The sequence below is a fragment of the Capra hircus genome, chromosome 1, assembly GCF_001704415.2.
Source record: "Capra hircus breed San Clemente chromosome 1, ASM170441v1, whole genome shotgun sequence".
Lineage (NCBI taxonomy): Eukaryota > Metazoa > Chordata > Mammalia > Artiodactyla > Bovidae > Capra > Capra hircus.
Genome location: NC_030808.1, coordinates 72079506 through 72102443, shown reverse-complemented (window position 1 = coordinate 72102443; position 22938 = coordinate 72079506). Strand labels below are relative to the sequence as shown.

The 22938-nt window shown below is 51.9% G+C and overlaps 1 protein-coding gene across 1 annotated transcript in view; it reads right to left on the bottom strand.

The window, feature by feature from the left end:
- The window catches only part of XXYLT1 (xyloside xylosyltransferase 1), a 180395-nt gene that overhangs the window by 136645 nt on the left and 20812 nt on the right, over positions 1-22938 (bottom strand). The window contains exon 2 of the mRNA XM_005675095.3: positions 14978-15125. Within this exon, the coding sequence (XP_005675152.2) occupies positions 14978-15125 (148 nt within the window). The remainder of the gene's footprint in view (positions 1-14977; positions 15126-22938) is intronic.

Genomic DNA, 22938 nt, shown 5'->3' with positions numbered 1-22938 from the left:
AGCTCATTAACAGAACAGCCAGCTTCCTCCAGGGCAGGGGCTCACAGAGAAAAGAGATATCCAAGACGGAAGCCAAGACTATATATAACCATCTCAGAAGCTTTGCCATATTCTATATGTCAGCAGTCAGAAAGTCCAACTCAAGTGAAGGGCCCGAACACCCGGAAGTGGGAATCAATGACTCCCTACGACACCCCCAAGTCCATCCATTTGTAGGACAGGAATGTTTCATTCCTTCACTAGAAAATAGTCGTGAGAGCATGACCCACATCTGACGCGTATCTTTCCCCTCTGCCCTCCCCTCCAGGACAGATCCTCTGTATCCAAGACTAGAAATCACACACTTGTCCCTTCCCACACCCAGGTGGCCAGGTTTGGGACCACATGGTCCCACCTGCTCTGGTCCCAGAGGACTGGACTGATGACAAAAAATTCAACAATTCAAGGCCTGTGGGATGGCCAGAAGATTCTCTTTCAGGATCTGAAATGGAAAATACCCAATGATGATGCCTGTTATGGGGAAGTCATACCAAACCAAAGCCCCCCCACAGGCTTCAGTTCCGTGGGAACAGAAAAAAATGTTTTAAAAACACAACATGGAGAGAAGAAAATGGAGAAGTATATACAGAAACACAGAGACCATGAGAATGACAGAAAGAGAAAGAATCACTAGAACAGAGGGGTCCCCAGAGCTGCCCCAAGTTCCAAACTCTCTCATTCCAGCCCCTCCCATGATAATCCCTCCCCCTGTGTTGACTTGCAGGAGTCTTGCTTTCTCATAAAAGAGGAAAAAGAGAGGGAAGAGGAAGAGCGTATCTAGGCAGGGCTCCAGGGAGGTCATCAGGGCCAGGATGTCCCATCAGAAGGCTTGAATGGGGTGGCTTATTAGAGATTAGCCACCAAACCAACTCACAGTCAAAAGTTCACTGCTAGCCCAAGTCCCCTAGTTCCCCAAATTTCACAGTGTGTGATTAATGACTATAAAGGACATACTTTATTATGTGATGCTGCTGCTGCTGCTAAGTCGCTTCAGTCGTGTCCAACTCTTCGCAACCCCATGGACTGCAGCCCACCAGGCTCCGCTGTCCCTGGGATTCTCCAGGCAAGAACACTGGAATGGGTTGCCATTTCCTTCTCCGATGCATAAAAGCGAAAGTGAAGCTTCTCAGTCATGTCTGACTCTTCGCAACCCCATGGACTGCAGCCCACCAGGTTCCTCCGTCCGTGGAATTTTCCAGGCAAGAGTACTGGAGGGGAGTGCCATTGCCTTCTCCCCATCACCCACTGGACCCCACAATCTCCCTCACCTCTCAGGGAGAAGTTATATCCCAGAGCCTACGAAGGGAGTGAGACTACGGCAGAAACCAGCTAAGCCTGATTAAGAAATCAGTCCTGAACCAAGGCAACAAGCCGGTGTGAAGGAAAGAAGCCAAAAAGCCAACGTGTGTGGTGTTGGAGAAGACTCTTGAGAGTCCCTTGGACTGCAAGGAGATCCAACCAGTCCATTCTGAAGGAGATCGGCCCTGGGTGTTCATTGGTAGGACTGATGTTGAAGCTGAAACTCCAATACTTTGGCCACCTGATGCGAAGAGCTGACTTACTTGAAAAGACCCTGGTGCTGGGAAAGATTGAGGGCAGGAGGAGAAGGGAATGACAGAGGATGAGATGGCTGGATGGCATCACTAACTCGATGGACGTGAGTCTGAGTGAACTCCGGGAGTTGGTGATGGACAGGGAGGCCTGGCGTGCTGCGGTTCATGGGGTTGCAAAGGGTCGGACACGACTGAGCGACTGAACTGAAGGCCACCTTTAGAGCTACCTGTGATAGCTCTCAGACAGAGAAGCTCTAAGACCGCACTGTGTCTGGGACTTCCCTGGTGGTCACATGCTCAGCAGTCGGCAGGCCACAACTAAAGAACCCGCATGCTGCAACTAAGATCCAACACAGCCAAGTAAGTAAATTTAAAAAAACAAACAAACAGCCTTTTACCATCAGAACTCTGCACCCATGTGGCTGATTGTACTCGCTGGAGTCCCTTCCCTACTGAGAGTTCTTACCCATCTGTGATGGGAATCACTCCCATCCATCTACCAAAGGCTTTTAGATTTTACAAAAAAGTTCAGGTTCACATCAGGTCCCATCACATCTGACAGGACTCTCAAAAGCTTTTCACCCTCCAAAGGTCCAGGCAGAGGCTGCCCTGTGGACAACCTGCATGCCTAGGGAGCCTGCCCTCTGGGGGCCCTTCTGCCAGGCAGAGTGGTGACTGGGTGTGTGCTGCGGCAGCATTTCAGGCCAAAGGAAGAGTCGAGCAAGGCCAGGAAGAAGGAAAGCTGAGTGCACGTCTGACCACAAATAATTTCAGGCAGCCACTCTGGATGGAGGAGAACATGGCTGTTGGGGAGCACCAAGAACTATGCAGAAGGCGGGTGGGTGAGCGGGGTTGATCAACAAGAGTAGGGGAAGCTTTAATCCCTGCAGCACTCGCTCTCTCCTCTCTCTCTCTGAAGGCCTAGCCCCAGCCAGGAACATTCCAGGACGTCCAGGAGACACAGTAAGGGGTGCAGAAAAGAAAAAAAGAGCAAGCTGGAGATTCAGTCCAAGATGCTTCACCAGTAGGACCTGGTCATCAGCGATTACACAGCTTGTGTAGAGAAATCGGATCTTCTCCTGCCAGGGGGTGATACACAAAGACAGGGACAAGGAGAAGATGCTCCTTGTACTTAATGTCAACCCCAGAGGTGCTCGCTGGGCACGCCGAACTGAGGGACTTGGGACCTGCTGCCACCTGAAGGGGCCGCATCCCCAGGGCAGGCTGGCCTCTGCCCAGGCTGAGACCCAGGCTGCATGGCACATCCCTCGCCCAGAATGCCTGCCCTTCTCCTCCCACCCTCAACCCCACAGGCCTCAAGGCCTGGCCCAAGCCTCATCCTTTTCAAGGAAGCTTCCCCTCTGAATACTGGCAGAAGTCCTGGTATCTGGTCCATTCGCCATGCAAATAATCCCACAGTCCAGGCCCAGGCTGCTGACCTCTGACCTCAGGCTCTGTGAGCACCCACCCTCTTGAGGTCTCTCCTCAAGAAGAAGAGGCACCCCCAGAAGGCAAGCTAGCAGCACCCATCCAGCACCCTGCGTATGGCAGCAGACAGCCAACCTGTCAGAGAAGACAAGACATCAAAAATAAACCTCCTGATAGCAGTAAACACTAGCTGATGCCTTTGACTAGTGGCCAAGAATTTAAGAGAGGATCTTGAAAAGTCAAAAGATAGAACCTAATGGGGAGACCAAAATGGAAGGTATTATTGTTCAATTTGGCAACTATTTTCATTAACTTACAAACAGCCTCCAGCATTAAGTTAATAGAATGTGGTCTCTGTCACAGTATTATTTTTAACATTTTATGAGAAATCTGCTCAGTTCTCCCTCTTCCAAATGAGAAGACGAAGTGCCTCAAATTTGCTCCATACGAGCTGCCAGCAAACAGCTGTCACTGTGATCACTGGACACACGTGTGTAACCTTTGTGCAGTATCTACTCAGATGTCTTCACTCAGGCAAGTTCCTGCGGATCTGTTTTTCCTTCGGCTTTCATCCACAGGAGAACCCCCACCCCTCCAGACACGTTGAGCGCTGGAGTCAGGACCCACCGTGCTTCCTCGAGGCTGCAGCAACCCATCAAGAACTGCTCGTTGAGAAGGTCCAAGCTCCTGTGATGACTCACCCACAGAGAACATGCAGTTTCTATGCAATTTATCAGAAGCTGCTGGACTTCATCCCCAGGCAGTTCTAAACAGCCTTAAGATTAAAAAGTACCAAGGCACTGAGTCGGCTCTGGTGTACAGAGGTGACCCACAAAATAGGCTAGTCCAAGACACAGCGCTTGTCAGAGCTTTGATGTGCTGACACACACAGGACCCTCCTGGAGTAAAAGCACCAGTGACCCGTGTTGTTAGTCCCAGGGACTATGGCTCTTCAGGCCACAGCTCAGTCCCCATGCAACCTTTTGACATTTGTGTAGTCAGTTATCCCCATTTTCTAAACAAAGAGTCAGAAATACTGAGAAGCCAGGCTGTTCACCCAGAGGCTCTGTTAGGGGTTAGGCGGTCCTAGATGTTACTTTGCCCAGAGAACTTGGAGAAGCCCAGTGGCCCCTCCTCCTGAGGCAGTTTCTGAGACATTTAGACACCCTGGCAGTCACAGCAGGTGGGAAACTCAAGTACCACCTTGTCATTGCTGGGCTGCGGTACAGGATGCTCTTGCAAACCAGGCTGGAGAATGTGGCTGAGGCCCAAAGCCTCAGCAGGACCTCACTCTCCTCTCATACAAGTAAGCCTGAGGGGGTGCAAGAGAGACAGGGAAACGGTGCCCCCCGGCCCCCACCCAGCTGAGGCAACCCTGTTCCTGCCCACTTCCACAGTCTCAGGAGCCAGAAGAAAACTCCAGAGAGATGGGAAGTCACATTCACGTACAAGACTTTTGACACAGTGACCACACCCACTAGTAAGCAGGGTCCTAGGGTCAGTCTCCATTGCTGTCCTCGGGGGAGGAATCAAGGAAGGGAGAGAGCCCCCCACCCTGACAGCCAGATAGTGGAGACAGAGCAGGAACTCACCCCCAGGTCTGCTAACCTCAGTTCAGTTCAGTCACTCAGTCGTGCCCGACTCTTTTGAGACCCCATGAACCGCAGTACACCAGGCCTCCCTGTCCATCACCAACTCCAGAGTTCACCCAAACCCATGTCCATTGAGTCAGTGATGCCATCCAACCATCTCATCCTCTGTCATCCCCTTCTCCTCCTGCCCTCAATCTTTTCCAGCATCAGGGTGCTGACCTCACGTCCACACTAAACCACCCCTGAGGCCACTTCACCCCTGAAGCAAGCAGAGACCATGGGACTAACTGTGGGTATGGCTGCCACCTTTCCCATGAAGGATTCCAGGGGCTGGCAAAGCAATCAAAACAGCATCAGTGAGTTTAGTGGGCCCCTTGTTTCTGCTCTCTCTCAATATTGAGGCTGATGGGGTCGGGACAGAGAAGAGGCCCCCTCAGGATCCCCACCACTCTCTACTGCACCCCAGGTTCCAGAATTCACGTACATCCCCCTATGGGACCCCTCCTGGTAGACACAGGTCTGCCTCACTGATGGATGAGTAAACATTGGTTATAGACTAGTTTTCTGATTTGGGTTCTAACTGAACAAAGTTATAAAGTTTCATAAACCAGCCTTAAAAGCCTTCTCTGTTTTATAAAACTGCTAGGAGAGAACAGTGGGGAACATTAATGACCCCCCATGGTAGTAAGTGAAAACACAAAATGCACAGAACAAAGAAATCCAAACTGAATATAGCTTTTACTACATGTGTCAAATTTCACCTAAGGGGGAAAAAAGAAAAAGATGGAATTTTAAAAGCTTTCTGCAAAAGGCTGCACACTGACCTCAGTGTTTCAAAGCAGGAATGAATGAGAGCTGCCAGTCTGGATTTTCCCACTTTGGTTTTATCCCCCACATGCAGGCTTTCCAACCTGGACTCCATTCTTTTTCACGTGGACCTGTGAACCTGGGTTGAGATTCACCAGTGCACAAATTACGCGTGACTCACACCAGCCTTTTCCATCTAGCACCACTGACCCAAAGTGGATCCCAGAATGTCCTCACTAGAGTCCAACTGTCTACCTCCAGCCTCAGGACAGCAAGGCCCCTGGAGAGATGGCTGAAAGAAGGGTGCTCAAGGGTGATGGCACCCATGATGCCAGGAGAAGGGGGCACTGGGAGCAGGCAGGGTCGGGCCACCCTCTACTCATCACCAGTCGCCTTTTCATTCTGTCCCACAACATCAAGCATCACACGAGGTTTCAGAAAGGTGACTCTGGGGCAGAAGACGCTGAGGGCCCAAGTCCTACACCTTCAGGGAGTTGACAGCATTTTGCATTTGCCCGATCTTTACACACACAGATGTCCCTAGGAAGCACAAGCTGTATGGGGCTGACGGTATTGATTAATGTGCTAGGACTGCACAGATTTCAGATGCTCTGAGTCTGGGAGCAGGTGGAAAAGGTGTTGCGGGTGGGGGGAGAAGCATTTTAAGCTGCATTACTCCATTTCCAGCTTACAGTAACCCTGAGAGGAAGGCAGGTCAGAGATGCGTGTCCTCACCTGGGAGATAAGTGGTCAAATGACTTGCCCAGGTTCATCCAGAAAACCTCCTTCTCCCATATCAGAAGCTCCTTCCAAAAGGTAAAACTGGGTGCCTAAGAGTCTGAGAGTGCCTCCAGCCCCACACACTTTGGTGCTATGTTTGGAGGCACGTCTCACACTGCCAGTTACTGGGCACGCACCACGAACCAGGCACAGTGCTGAGGGCTAATGGAGGCTATCTCGTTAATCCTCCGAATTTTCTCATCCTCATTTTACAGAGTGATCCAGAGAGGAGGCAAGCTAACACCTTACCATGTTCCAGGCACTGCTCTAAGCCTATTAAGTATACTAATTCATTTAATTCTTGTAACAACCCCCTGAGCTGTGAACTGTTACTGTCTCCATTTTACAGACAAGGAAGCCAAGGCCTAGGCAGGTTCAGCAACTTGGCCAGAGTCACACAGCAGGCCCTGAGACAAAAAAAGGACCTTAGACTAAAACTAAGGGCACCTGAAGAGTGTGGCCTTTGGGTAATAAGAATGTATTAATACCGGTTTATTAACTGTAACTAATGTACCACATTAATGTAATATGTTAATAATAAGAGAATTGGGGCACATGGTAACTCTTAGTGCTATGCTCACATTTTTCTATAAATGTAAAACTGTTCTAAAAAATAAAGCCTATTGGTTTTTTAAGAAGTGACTAACCTAGACTAGATAGGGAGACCGACATAGAGAAGATGCATAGGCCCAGAGTGCTGAGAATCAAAGGGCATCCTGAGAAGTGGGAGTCAAGCAGACAGACACACACACACAGATCTGGAAGAGTATCCACCGATTTGAAAACTGTGAAACATATAAAAAACACACACATATACAACCTGCTCCACTGATAAACTCAGGGTATGTACACTGAGGGAGCAAATGCTTGGCTGGTAAGGACCAAGGAGATGATGGAGCCCGATATGCTCACTAAAGAGTGAGGAAACTGAGGCCAGGAGAGAGCTGGAGGGGGACAGCCAAGATTCTCATCCAAGTCCTGCCTCTTAGTCACCAGGTGACTTTGATCAACTCACCACACTTCTCTGGACACCATAGTGTCCATCTATAAAACTGGGATGTCAATTCCTGCTTACACCACAGAACTGTTACTGCTGCTGCTGCTGCTGCTGCACTGCTTCAGTCGTGTCCGACTCTGTGCAACCCCTTAGACGGCAGCCCGCCAGGCTCCCCCGTCCCTGGGATTCTCCAGGCAAGAACACTGGAGTGGGTTGCCATTTCCTTCTCCAATGCATGAAAGTGAAAAGTGAAAGTGAAGTCGCTCAGTCATGTCCAACCCTCAGAGACCCCATGGACTGCAGCCTACCAGGCTCCTCCGTCCATGGGATTTGCCAGGCAAGAGTACTGGAATGGCGTGCCATTGCCTTCTCCACAGAACTGTTAGGAGGCTTAAACTAGATAACAGATCTGCTTTGACAACCCCTGCTCTCTGGGATGTACACAACCTCCTGTGGAATATAAGGTCACAGTGAAGGACAACACGACGCCCTGTTCCAGCCCGGAGCTGACAACTGGCCAGACCCCACCTCTCTGGCCAGAACCCACCTCTCTGGCCAGAACCCATCCAGTACAGTCCTTACCCCCAAGCTGGGCTCTGGTCTTCTCCTGGGAACAAATGGGAGAGACAGCCATTGGTGATCTAGACAGCTGTGGGGTCTCTGGATAGTAAAACTTGGGAACCACCGCTTTAGGAGCAACTGACCTGAAGAAACACCAAAACGAAGGAACCATAATCAGCAGCGACTTACTGCGCAGTCAGTACTTTCCCACACTGACCTTTCCCCACAACAGCCCTGGAACCAAGGGAAAGGCATCCCCACTTCACAGATGGGAAAGCTGAGCCTGGACAGGGGAAATGAGGCAACACTAAACTTTCTCTCCTTACTCAAAGCCCCAAGAACAGTGCTGGAGCAAAGCTAGCCCTCAAATTTTGGTTGATTGACTCATGAGCAAACTGAAGCTTCTGCAAATGTGAACCCTCCCTGGACTGTACCCGAGGGCAAGCCTGAAGGGCGAGCCTGGACACTTGAGCAGCACAGCTGGGCCGGCCTCTCACCCAAGCTAGGAAAGTGTGGGGCTGTTCCTGATGAGCACTGGTTGAGAGTCAGCCATGTCCTTGCTCAGTCAGACTCTGTGACCCAGGGAAGGTCTCTGCCCCTCTCTGTGACTCAACTCCCTTGTCAAAAAAATGGGGTCACAGTGCCTACTGCACCAACTCCCCCCAGTATAGGCAGATATGAACATCCTCTATAAAGATGAAATGTTGTGATTAAAGGAGATTTTGTCCCCAGACAGGCAGAGGACACCCACGTCCTCATCTCAAATGCCCCCTCCACAGTATGCCCCAAACAGAGCCAGTGGGAGGGACAGTCCCCACATCCCAAGGATGATCCCACCTGAGACCCCTCCAGCACACAAAGCGGGCCAGAAGCCAATGCAGCTGGCACAGCCCACGGGCATCAACCTCAGAAATCCTGAGCGCAGAGGTGCCAATGCCGCAAGCACAGGCCGAGACAGGAGAGGTGGTCCAGCCCACCTCCGTGCAGACACAGGCTGTGCACAACTTTACTCCTCAACTGCAGGCAGGGAAACCAACAGGTCCTAGCAGGAACACAGGTCCCTGCTAACATGACCCCATAACACACAGACCAGAGCAAGCAGCTGGCCAGACTCCACTGGGGCCTAAGATCTATCTGCTATGGAGCTGGTTTTGCCTAAGGCTCACTCAGAATCTCCTATACCCTGCTCCAACAGACACCGTGGTAAAATCAGTCAGGTGCCCAGGCTCGGCCCTCAGAAGCCAGATAGATGCATAGCATGCTAATGCTAACTCTATCACCCAGGCCCGGTTCCAGGGCCCAAGGGGGCCAGACTCATGGGGTCTAGGAGGGAAAGTACTAGCGGAAAAGAGCAGGGTCTCCTCAAATTTTCCAGGACTGAGGCCTCACCATGGTCTAATCAGGCCGTTGGCCTCCCTCCTCCTGGGCTCCTTCTCCCTGGCCTCTCAGGTTTCTTAAGACAAGCCCGAGCTTGTCTCCAAAAGCCCCCAGAAGTGCACCAAGCTTCAAAATCCTCTTTTCCTCCTTCCTTCCACCTTTCCCTCAACCTCATTTGTCATTACTTCACATATTCATCTCATTCTCATGGGCTATCTATCTCCATTCAGTGTTCAGAGGAAAGCAACGGGACTGGAGGCTTATTCACACTAGACTGCAAAGGACTACAGGCAAGAGGCCCCAGGGCAGGAATACCTGCGCTGGTTGCACAGGGTTGATGAGCTCATAGACCAGTCTGCTTTGTCTTCTCTCAGAAGTTCTTTACTTCCTTCCGTTCTTAACCCACAGAGTTAAAAGCTGGAGGGAGTTCATAACTGTTCCCACGGCAGCCATCATAGCAACATCTGCAGTTCCACCCTTCAAAGCCCACCTCAACTTCCACCTCCGCCCTGGGTCTCATGGAAAGAGCGGGGCTGTGCAAACGCTGGGATGCCTGTCAGGTCTCACCTGGCTCTGCAGTTCCCCTTGTGTGTGTGACATGTGTGATATACACGTGTGCACACACACGCACCTCCAGAGTAGCTGCCGCATGAAGCCAGGGAGTCTATCCGTGGGTCCCTCCCAGCCTGCCCAGCCAATGGACACTCAGTAAAGATGTGTGCTGGGCCCCAACATCTCCCCCTGTAGTCCATCCCAGTCTCAGACACCTCCTAAAGCATGGATCTGGTTAAGGACCTTCCTGCCAGATGCTCACAGAGGCTCTGCCCCATGTGTGAGAAGCCAGCCCCCCGGCCTGGCATCTAAGCCCCTGGCACTTGCCAACCTCCCCACCCACCTTCTCTCTCACGGCTTCCCAACATGCGCCCTAATGTGTCTGTCAATGGAGGCAGTGTGCTATCTCCCAAACACTCACCACACTCTTCCCAACTGCCTGAACTGCTCACTACCTGTTTCTACACAATGAAATTTTACCCACCCTTCAAAGTCCACCTGAAGTTCCACCTCCCCCATGAAGCCCTCCTCCTTCCTTCCAAATGCCTGTGACTCTTCCGCCTCGGAACACTCAGCCCTGTGTGCACCTCCCTTGTGGTTTTCATGATGTCCTGCCTCGTCACTGGACCATGCTGCCCACCCCACCATCATGAGTCCAGCACACATCTCTGGGACACCCGCAGTGCCTAGCACCAGGTCACGCAAACACCAGACCCTTGGCAAAGGACATCTACTGGCAAAGAGTTGACCCTAGGACAAGAGAGCCTCCCAGGAAAGTCTCCTGGGGTCTGTGGCCAGCCTTACACACTGCTGACCGTGTGGGCACCCGCCTTCCGCTTCCCACCATGGACCAGGCATCGTGGCCCAGTCTAGGTAAGAGCTGTTTTTATGGCCTGGTGTCTCTAAGCCAGAGCCAAGAGCTCCTTGGAGCCATGTGACACAGAAGGAAGCTGCTCTTTGCACCCTCCAGCTCCAGCTGGGCAAAAAAATATTTTCTTTTCCATTGCATAAGATGCTTCCAATGGTGACAAGCCCAACGCTACTGACAGGAGATAAAAGCCCTGTGGGTGTGAGTGAGGAGCAGAGAGAGGCCGCGTGTCTGCATAGGACACATGGGTAGGCAAGTGTGAGTGGCAGGAGCAGCCAGCCACACGTGGCCCCTCCAACACGCAACAGGAGGAGACATAAGGTCTGACTAAAATCAGAGCCAGCGCGATTCACCAGCAAGGCGCCTTCATGCTCTCTGCGGACGTGATCTGAGAGGAGTGGATGGTCAGGGTAACACACACGGGGCTAACCATCGCCACCCAGCCCAGCCAGGCCCCCTCTGCCTGGCTGCAGCGAGGGGCCCAGAAGAGAAGAGGGGCCAGGCTCTGGAAGCCTCAGGGGGCTGTGTGGGTTTGGGAGGTTGGCACGTAGGTTGTGCCATCAGGATAAGCCAGGGTCAAGGCTTCAGGAACCCAGGGGGAGGCCCAGCTCATCCCAGAACTCAGACAAGGAGCCTTCCCCCAGCTCCTCGCTTCCTCTCCTGTCAAGCGGGGACAGCAACCGCCTTGATGTTCATATGCGGCTGCCTCAGGTCCTTCCAACAGGCCAGGCATCAACGGGCTTGGGGAACTGTAGAGAACCTTGCCCGTGCCCATTGAGACCCTGGGGCGGAGGCAGCCAACACAGGCAGGCTTTGTAAGGCTAATTTTTCGCCGATGAATTGCACCTGCAGGGAGCTAGCCTAAGGAAATCATCCTAATTAAAGAAAATAATCCTTATACATGAGGACAGTCATCACAGTGTAATTTATGATCATAGGAAAAAAATAGAAAGCATCTAGGTAGCTGAGAACACAGAAATGATAAAGCGAACTAAGGTTTAGCTACTCAATGGAACCATTCAAAAATTTTTCGAAGACTATGATTACATAGAAAATGGTGATGAGTGACATTAACTGAAAAAGTCATGATACAGATTTACTTGTACCATTTCTTTCAATTTTCAGCTTAAATGAAGGTTGAATTTCATACTTTAATATATAAGAAAGACTCATAATGCTTTAAATATGTAGTCCAACTTCTACTTTGCCTAAATTTTTTAAAAGCTATGTGCTGGGAAGATATTAGAAAATACTCAGAGAATTAACAAAGCAGTGATGTTTATGTAGTAGTAAAGGGATAACCTTTTTTCCATTTTAATGCAGTTTGCAGATTTTTTTATGAATGTTACTTTAAAATAGAAAAAGTAAACATATTGTAACAGTTTGGGTATTGCATGGTAACACTTATGCTGCAGAAGCTTCCCTGGTGGCTCAGATGGTAAAGAAATCTGTCTGCAGTGCAGGAGACCAGGGTTTGATCCCTGGATGGGAAAGGATCCCTGGATGGGAAATAACCCCTGGAAGAGGAAATGGTAACCCACTCCAGTATTCTTGCCTAGGAAATCCCATGGACAGAGAAGTCTGGCAGGCTGCAGTCCACTGGGTTTCAAAGAGTCGGACACGACTGAATGACTAACGCTAACTGACTGTGTTTTATAAGGGGGAGGGGAAGAGAGGCGCTATTTCAATACACAGAAATAACCTGGATTTGGGGGACAAACTCCAGACAGGACTTCCTGAGATGTAACTCAAGGGAACACAAGCTTTTCCAAACCAGCCCTCCTGGGTGAGACCAAAGGTTTATGATCCACCCACATCCCATTCTCACTTTCCCAGAGAAAAAAGAACACTGAGAAAGAAACTAAATAAACCAAAATAGCAAGAATGTGGCAATTACACAAGAACCAAATCATCAACAAAGCACAAGACAATAGCAATTTCTATGATTGAAAACAATGAAAACAAAAAAGGCAGCAATAGAGAGACATGACGAACCCAAGACAGCACTAACAGTGCTTTGGAAACCAAGCTCCTTCCGAAAATCACAGGAATTCCAAAGGCTCTGCCCAGTAGGAGTTTTGCAACACTGCCAAGTGTTGTGCAGCGGCCAGACTGCTGGGCGGAAACACCCAAGCTCCGTGGGAGAACTCCAGGACGGCTCGCTTTATTTTATGATTATCAAACTTTAGGAACTCCTAATAATGTGCTTCTTAGGAAGCAGACTTTGGGTGGATGGATAAATGAACCTCTAGCATCATTCACCTAAAATCCCAAGAAAAGTGTCTGTGTTTGGGTCGGCACACCTCACACAGCACCATCCCCACCTCCTGACACTGGCCGCCCCAGGGCCCCTGGAGCACGTGGAGGGACACCTCCGATCTGACCTGCTGCACAGACAGCAAGACCCAGGCCACAGTCTCTTCTCTGCAGATGTGGGCCCAGGGACAGGGACAGGCTACTGGGCAGGGCAGCGTCGGCGAGGCAGACAGGAAGCACCCTGGGTCCCTAACCACAGTCATCGAGGCAGAGAATGGACCCTGGGTCCCTAATTCTTGTCATCTGCACTTAGAGTTCACAGCCTGGTCCTGACCAGCCCCTGGGTGCCCCAAAGCATGACCTGGCCTAGAGCTTAGCATATGATGGGCAGAGACCTACCAACTGATGAGGGAGGAGGGGAAGGAGGAGGAGGCCTGCCTCCCCCCAGATCCCCTGATGTTCTTCATCACATCTTCTGTCACTGAGCTTCTTTCAAGGCCAATCGTGCGTCCTGCACAACAGGACTGGGCAGGCCCTCAAGGCCCATCTGGTCGAGAATCTCAAGTTGCTAGTTTAACCACAAAACCCTTTGACCAAATAGAATCCTGCTCCCAAGCCTGCTCTACACAGCGACCAAAATGGACTGTGAGGAGTGAGGCGTGGGTGGGAGAGAGAGGATAAGGGTAAGACCCCTCTTCTCTCTGCTCCCCAGAACTACAAAATCTCCTAGGGCGATTCCTGGAAGCCTGGACTCTTCACTAGATCAGCTCCTGCAATTCCAGGTGGGGACACTGAGGTCTCAGCAAAGGCACACGGGGTCAGCAGCACAGCTGGGACCAGCTCCTATATCTGTCTGCTCCCTGGAATCCAGGAGGGCAGGGCCACAGCTTCCTGCGGGCTGAGATGCCCACAGCCCCTGCACAGGGTCTGCCCAGAGAGATCACACCTGCCCACCTGAGGGGAGAGGAGTGACTGCCAGTCACTCAACTCCTCGGTCAGCACACACGTGTGTGAGCTCCAGGGCTGTGGGGGACTCGGGGCGCTGCCGGAGCTGCACCTGGTCTCCCCACAGCATCACAAATGTCAGCTCTCCTCCCGCGCCCTTCAGGTGGGTGAGTCCCCTCTCTCTTTGGACCCGCACTCACGAAGCTCCCTGAGCCCTCGCCTGACAGCTAAGAGGACAGGCAGGTGCAGGAACTTACCCCAGGGAGACAAAGTCTCAGCCAAGATGGATGGGCTAGATTCTCCTATGCTAGGACAACCTGCCAACAAGAACCCGGCCTCAGCCTCTGTCTCCTGAGTTCCTGCTTCACCAGGAATTCGGGCAGTGGTGCTCAGCTCCTCTCCCCCTCGGGGCTGCTGGCCAGGAGCAGTGACCTCCCAAGTGGCCAGGCTCACAGTTTGGAGAGCTGCTACCCCAAGATCCCAGAACTCCCCTCCTCACCCCTACAAAGCTCAGCTCATGGCTCACTGTAGCTAGAAATAGGAGTGGGCAGGGGGCAATACCTAGGGCTCCAGAATCAATCATAGACTATTTGGAGGTGAAGAACCCAGAACCCTGGTATACCCCACGAATGAGACCCCCAACCCCCTACAAGGCTTCTAGTCCAAGGATAACCTGCCGGCGCTTCCATACAAGGCTGACCTATCACAGACCAGACAATCCACCTCTTCTGCCCCACAGGGACCAAAGCCCAGAAAATAATTGTGCATCAGAGTTTCAGAAAAAGTCCTCCTAAGTCATAATGTGCACTTCCAACATCTAGGTTTGATAAGTTAAGTCAGATAAGTACAGGCTCAAACCAGAAAGATCAGGATCACAGACTGGGATACAGCGTCATTTATTACAACCTGCCATTTTACAGATAAGCAAACTGAATCTCAGAGAGTTATGTGTGCGCAAGGAGCAGAGTCAGGGCTGGAGCCCAGGTGCCCCAACCCAGGGTGTCGGTCCTGCACAGCTCACACTGGGGACTCGTGAGTGGGCCCTGGGAGCTGTGCAGCTCAGGGCCCGGCCCTGGAGTCTCTGCGCAGGGAGTGCTGTACACGGAGGGCTTGGCTGCCCCTGCTCTGTCTGCTCTCTGATACAGGGCACCAGCAGTACTGGAGCCAGGAAAACAGATGCAGAGTCACACGCCAGGGCCCACTGCCCCACTTCTCAGGTTACCTTTGGGCATGATCTGATGCATGGCCACGGAGAGGAAGAAGATGGAGTCGCTGTAGTAGGTCCCAGAGCCAGCACTGAAGTGCTTCTGCATAGCCTCCACGACCGGGAAGAGCTTGTCTGTCAGCACACCAACATCGTGGAAGACGACCTGCAGGAGGGCACAGGGAACGAGTGAGCACCCCAGGTGGGGCCCCAGCACACACACGGGCCATGGACAGGACAGATATGGCCTCTCCAGGGCCCACGAGAGAGGGACATGGAATCTCGAAGAGCTAAGGAAACGGGGAGCAATGGGGAGTCAGCAGAGTCCAGCAATGGGGATGGGGCACCAAGTGTGAGGGTGTGTAGGCAGACACGTGGGGCACAGCGGAAGAGGAGTGGGTACCAGGGAACAGGAGCTGCCCCAGTCTGCCTCTGGTTCTGCACTTCAAACTGCACCACACTGGAGGAAGTCCTGTGCCCAGAGACTGGAAACCAAGTTAAAGGGTCTGGTCACAAAGTGAGGACCTTCAGCAAGTCTGGGGGCCCGGCACTGGCTCCAGCGTCGCCTGGAGGCCACTACACGTGTTCTGCATCACAGTCAGACATTCCACCTCCCTGCCAACACTGTGACAGGGAGAGGGTCTGGCCACTAGAAAATGAAAAATGCCTGGAGATGCAGTCAACTCATCCATTGACTCAACTTGAGTGTCCCAGACACTCTGGAGGTGCTGAGAGAGGTATCAGGAGAAACCAGGTACCACTTTCCTCAAAACACGTAGAGTCTAGAGAGGTCACCAGCAGCTCTGTCACAGGGCTCTGCAATTTATGAAACCCTCTCACACACACACAGATCCCCACCACAACCTGGCCTTCAGCAGGCAGACATCCAACTACAACTGAGAAAGTAGGTACTCAGAGACGTTACACTCGTCCAAGATCACAGCGCTAACAACTGCCAGAGCCAGAACTGAACCATGGCCTCCAGACTCCAAGCCTCACGCTCTTTCAGCTCCACACAGCTCCTCTTTTCCAGTGACCCACAGAGGAAAACATCAGCAAGATCAGCAATTAGAGACAGGAGAGCCTCCTGAGTCAGTTTCCCTTGTTTGGCATTACTCCAGATCATCAGCCCATCCCACAGAGAGCCCCAGCCTCACATGAGACGCCAGATTACCATGCGCTCTGCTCACATACGTCTTGCGAGCCTTCCCTGGTGCTCGTGTGCCCCGCAATACCCAGCACATTCCACTGCAGACAAGAGGAGCTCAATAAATGCACCCAGGCCGGAGCCCAGATGTCCCTCCTCCTCCTCCTTCAATCCCCCCACTAGATCTGCAGATGACTTTCCACCTCCATCTTCCCTGGCAGCTAACAGGACAGAACAGGCCTGCGAGGTGGCCGCCACCTCAACTCCAGGGTCAAGGACCTGTCTGACCAGGGTGCCGACCATGAAAGGAGGAACCCCACGAGGCCCCTGTCTGGCTTGCTGACACTGTCAGCAGCCCTGCTGCAGGAGAAATGACAGATGTGGGCAGTGCCCGAGAAGGCCCCAAGCAGGTAGGCTCCGTTTCATCACTTACCTCTGCCCTTTCCCTCCACCTGCCCAGGTTCCTCCCAGGCCAGCCCTTGGTGCCACCCGCCCAAGCCTGCAGCCCCAGAGCTGCCAGCACTCGGACGGCCAGAACAAGCACATCACAGCCCTGCAGCGGCCAGCTGTCCTGTCTGCTTCCCCCTCCTTTAGGTTCTGCTTTTGGCCAGAAATCTGTTTTTGTCTTAACTCACTTAAGTGTTTCCTTTTTATTCTCAGATCCACTTAAATTTCTAAAACACTATTAAGCAAAAAAATCCTTTATACTGTGTTAGCCCTCATCATTCCCTATCTGTAAGCCTTTAAATTTTTTATCTCTTCATAAAAGTCTTTTTACAACTTCTTGTCATTTGTCTCCTAATGTGCTGTTTGCCTTTATCCTTTTTCTGACTTTTTTTTCCCCTTTGACTTTTTCCCCTTTCTGTGACCTCTCAACCTGGGTTTCCCTGGTAGCTCAGCTAGTAGAGAATCCACCCGCAATGGAGGAGACCTGGGTTCCGGTCCTGGGTTGGGAAGATCCCCTGGAGAAGGGAACGGCTACCCACTCCAGTATTCTGGCCTGGAGAATTCCAAGGACTGTATAGTCCACGGGGTCACAAAGAGTCGGACACAACTGAACGACTTTCACTTTCTTTTCCAACCTGGGATGTGGAATCCAGACCAGTTCTGCTGTTTCTCAACACAGGTGCCAAACTCTGGCTTTGGCCTTGACAACCCCACACACATTGCTCCCCTGACATCCTGGCTGTACGGGGGCCACACACTCCACAGGCTTCCCCACCTCCAGTCTTGCGCCCTCCAAACCAGCCTCTGTTGTAATGCAAGACGAATTTTCCAAACATGCAAATTCATTTCTCTTCCTCTTTGGCTTCAAAACTTCCACTGGCTCCTCAGAGCCTTGGGTCACAGTCCAAATGCCCCAGCAAGGCCCCACACTAGTGGTTCCAGCTGCCCCTCAGCCCTCCCCTCCCTGGGCGCTGAGGGGAATTGAACCAGGCAGTCTCCACCCTGCCCGCCACACCTTGGTGTCCTGTGCCCTACGTGTTTGCCCCTGCTCTTTGCACCGTCTGGAACGACCTCTCCCAGCCACCATCTGCCAGGTAAACTCCAACCAGTCTTCTACTTCGGCTCAAACACCCACTTCTGGCCTCCCCACGGCTTCCCACAATGCGTCAGGCTGTCCTGAGCACCCTGTGTCACAAGGAGGGAGGCTCCACTTCCCCGTCTGTCTCCTCTGCAGGTCCTGCTTCTGCACTGGCTGGATGGGGCACTCCTGGAGGCCAGGATCTGGGGCTGCTCAGGGCCCTGGGAAAGCCCCAGGCCATCAGGACAGGCTCGCTGAACTCAATAAGCTGCATTCTACCCAAGCTACTAGACCTCTCCGAGCCTCGAGTGGGCCTCAGTTTCTTCATGGATAACACAGGAATGACAACGCCTCCCCTCCTATAAGGACCACCTGGGACAAGCAGATAAAGCACCTAGCTCAGGGGTTGCCACGCTTCACTTAATCCAAAGTGTTAGCATTCTGTACATGTGCACACACACAAACATGGCCCCTCCTTGGTCCCCTGAGCTTCCTCTGTGATAGCATACTACACACACACACACACGTACACACACATACTCGGCCCCTCCTTGGTCCCCTGAACTCCCTCTGCTCACAGATCAGCCTTCACTCATGAGCCGGCTTTTCCCTCTGAGCCTCATTACAGCTCTAACAACAGCTAAAAACTGGAATTTGACAAGAAGCTGGAAGCTGACAAGAGGGCCCTCAGAAATGGAAGCCTCTGCATTCATTAAAAAGGAAGAGAAAAAAAATGGATGTGTACCCATACACACTCAGAACAGGGTCCACCACAGCCAAGCCATGGGGGAGAGACAGCGAGCAGCAGCCAGCTCCCTCCCCTCCCCAGGCCCCCGTCTCACCCCAAAGCTTCACAGGAGACAATTACATCCCATCAGCATTAATAGATTTATGAGGACAAACTGTACTGGGTACGTTGTTCCAAACGCTGTACGGAGGAGCCTGCTCCAATGAATATTTCATATAATAAATCTACTTAAAGATAAATTAATATGTTCCATGGAATACACTTTCTGCAGCAAGAAGCAAAGCACAGACACTGCAAGCAGGAATCAAAGCACCAGGCCTGATGGTATCTCAAACAGGTTTGTAAACTGTGGTCTCCTGAGGGCGGGCTTAGAGTCTGGCACTCTCTGAAGCCCCCCAGCCCATCCAGGGGCTAGTGCCTGGCAGCAGTGATCAAAGCAAGAGTGATGGAGAGAGAAAAAAAAGAGGGAGAGAGACAGAGAACATGCTCCCCTCCTGCTATCCCTCCCTCTGCCCCTCCTTTTCAGATCCCCCACTTCAGGGGCCGCAGGAAGAAATAACACATAACCCAGAAACCCAGGGCCACAAGGTGACTCCTGTACCGAAGGCAGCTGACCCATGAGAAGATCCAAGATGACGGTTTACAGCAACTGGCTATAATTTTTTTAGAGATGTAGATTAAAAAGCCAAATCTTATGTGCAACTTTTATTAATTTATGTATGTGAAAGTGAAGTCGCTCAGTTGTGTCCGACTCTTTACAACCCCATGGACTGTAGCCCGCCAGGCTTCTCGGTCCATGGGATTTTCCAGGCATGAATACTGGAATGGGTTGCCATTTCCTTCTCCAGGGGATCTTCCCGACCCAGGGATCAAACCCGGGTCTCCTGCATTGTAGGCAGACACTTCACCATCTGAGCTACCAGGGAAGCCCAGTTTATATATACATATTTTAAATTATAAAAATCTTATTCATGATTATTTCCATCTACTACACACCTTACAAACTGAATTTTTTCAAACCCTTCATGTGGTCCTCAACAGGAATGTCTTCACCAACCCCAAAGTCAAGTTGAGTCATTCAGAGCAGTTTTCCAGAATACATCATCCAATCATCCATTCAAGATGTTTCAGATACAGCCCCTTATAAATCTGTGTGGGATGTTGTCACCAGAAATGGCATCTATCCCAACCCTGGAGAACCTATGTCCATACCATTAAGGCAGTTAATAACCAGATATCTGTAGCTACTTTAAAAGGATCCCTTATATCAATATTCCACATTTATAATTATGAGATCAAAATCCCAGAAACAGTGGCTAGATCTGTGTTAAATTTCTCGGCTTCCTTTCACCTTTAATGAAGTCTGTCAAGAGAATTCTAGGCGCACCCACATTCAGTAATTAATGCTTCAGGCTAAGGTGGTCTCAAGCTGTACTTTGTTGTTCAAAATAAAGCATGTAACCGAGAGAGTGCCACGTCAAACGAGAGACTGGAAAGACATCTCTCTTGCAAAGGACAGCCTGGGGATGGGGGAGAGGGGACGTTTGCCTCATATCCATTACACACACCACCTTCTCCACACCTTCTCCAACATGGGGAGGCCAAAGCACCCAGAACGGCACAGCCTGGTGACAGGCAGGGGTAGATGTCCAGCCCCAGGCTCACTGGCACAGACAGGCCTGAAAAGCCAGACCACTGCTCCACTAAATGTCCACTGGGGACAGAGCCATGCCAAGCCGTAGCTCAGCCTGGAAGAGAAAACTCGTGTGTCACTCGGCACGCCCACTAGGAATCAGGTCACACAGAGCTCTTGGAGCCCAGAAGGGAGGTGGTGAGGCGGGCCCTGTGCCCAGGGAGACGCCAGGCTTCCAGGAAACGCCAAGGCCTGTCTGCAGGGTGGCAGGCACAGGGCCATCAGGGATGGCCATGTCACCTCCCTGGGCCCAGCTGTCCCTGGAGGAGCTGCCGGAGGGCAGAGGGACAGCACAGCACTCCGGGAAGTCTGCTCTCATTGTGGGATCCAGACACTGCAGGAACAGCCAACAGGCGCCCGCTTCTCCCAGGGGCCTCCCAGAGAACTGGGCAGGAGAGCTGCAGTGCCAGCTTCTGGACTTGACAGGAGAGAGCCCATGACAGCTACTGCCCTGCTCCGTGGGCACCAGTCTGGGGTGGAATCTCATGTGTGCTGGAGTGCCCAGCCGGGTCTGCGGGCAGTTTTGGGATCAGATGCTAAGTCCACACTTCATCACCTGGCAACCCCTGTCAAAACCCCAAACCTACCCCGTCTGAAAATGGGAGAGAATCATGCTGCCAGTCTCCAGGAATGCAATAGGGACTCAGTAAAGGACAGCTGATCTTATCACCCTGTTCAATGAGTGCTCAAATGCCTTTCCCAGGCAAAAGTACTTTGATTTGATACAAAAAATACCTTCTGTAATAAACAGCCCAAGTCACGATACAGCAATAATCAGAGCTGCCTGGCTCTGCAGCACTCCAACTGCATGAGGGCCAAGTGGGTCCCCCCATAGGCTGGTCAGCTCCCACCAGTGTGATCCTAGTTTGGGTGATCTTAGTAATCCATTCCAACAAAAGCTGGAGGGAAATGATTCCCTGGGGGTGGGGGGGGGGGAGTTGTTTTCTCAAGGACATCAACGATGAATGTGAAAACACGATGAATATTTTTAGGATGGAAAGAAAAATCTGCTAACAGAATGGCAGCCTTTCAATCCCACAGACATGCCAGCACATTTACTCTTCAGGGCCTTCGCACCAGTGGTTCCCTCTGCTCACAATGCTCTCCCTTAGAGTGAACCACAGCTATGTCCTTCCAGCTCTTCTGGTGCCAGTTCGCATGTCACCTCCTGAGAGTTTCCCAACCAAAACGGAAGCTACTCCCCCCACTCCACCCCACTGCACTCCTGGCTATTTATTCAATCACCAGACTTATTTTCTCCAGAGCACAGATTACCACCTCAGCAGAGATGGGCCACATTCCAGTTCTCCAAAACCTCAGTCGACCAGAGCAGGACAGAACAAGGAGAAAATAGAATGTAAGAGGGACGAGGTGGCAAACGGTGGGGAGGAGCTGAAGGGTCTGTGGGCTTCTGCTCAGGGGCGAGGCTGTGGGGAACTCATACCACCTTCCACACATGCTGGTCATTCTCCCCAGTCCCACCCTCTCCCCCGCTCAGGTTCCCACCTCGTTCCATTTTCTTGCCTGTAATGGCACAAGGATAAATGGTTACAATAAACCTCCTCCCTCTGAGACGTCAATTGTCTGTGGACTCGAGGGCTTCCCTGGTGGCTCGGATGGTATAGCATTTGCCTGCAATGCAGGAGACCCAGGTTCGATCCCTGGTTTGGGAGGATCCCCTAGAGAAGGGAATGGCTACCCACTTCAGTAATCTTCCCTGGAGAATTCCATGGACAGAGGTGCCTGGCAGGCTACAGTCCATGGGGTCACAAAGAGATGGACATGACTGAGCGACTGACACTTTTCAGGAGCCCAACAAGAAATCAAGGAAGAGCAGCCTGTCGTGTCTGGAGGAGAATGGGCCCCGGGCTCAGGAACTGGAGCCAGCCCCTCTGGGTGCCCAGCTGATGGCACCAACTTGGATTCCCCCTTGCCCAGGAGAATGGGCCCTGGGCTCAGGAACTAGAGCCAGCCCCTCTGGGGCACCAATTTGGATTCCCCCTTGCCCATCCTCACCTCCTTACCCCCAGTAGTAGGAGGGTCCTGGGCAAGGAGATGATGAGATGAAGACCTGGTTAGCAGAGCAAGGTACAGAGGTTACACATGCGAGGATACGCAAAAAAATGCTTGTCTGTCTTGTACGTGCTCTGCTCTCAGACATCCAAACACCTGGGCCTTCCAAGTGGATTTCCAGGATGACCGCCAGGGGTCACGGCAAGTCACAGGGACGGAGGGTGAGGAAGGACCCAAGAAAGACCACACACTGAGAGGAGGGGAGAGAGACAGAGAAGCGGGCCCAGACGCCCCTCCAGGGCGACGCCGAAGGCAAAAGGGGTGGGAGGAGGTCCGCACATGTCCATGACCAGCTAGCAGTGCCATCACACAGGTCACATGCCTGTGCAGATATCACGACACAGCTGTGGGGCCCTGGGCACAAGCCTATGATTTCTGCAGTGCAGTCCATCCCATGCCCACAGCGCCACGGCCAGCCCCACCACCTGCCGCCCTGCCTCCCACTCCCAGGGCCCATCTCTCAGCCCTGAGCAGTCACTCTTGCAGGCAGCTGGTCACTCCCTACCTTTTCCAGCACTTACTAAAGAATCTGTTTAGTGAGCTCAAATAATCTGTACACAGTGGGTATAATCATTCCTTAATTCACTTTTTTGATAAATTATGAGGTTTGGGTTGTTTTCATTTAACACTGAATTTTCCTAACAGTAGGATCGTTTTCTACAAAATAAGCAAAAGAAAAAGCATGAGAGAGAAGGGACAGAAGGAGCGCGGGAAGGAGGGCAGTGACCCTGCAGCGCCTGCGTGCGCTCAGTCGTATCTGACCCTTGTGACCCCGTGGAGTGTAACTTGCCAG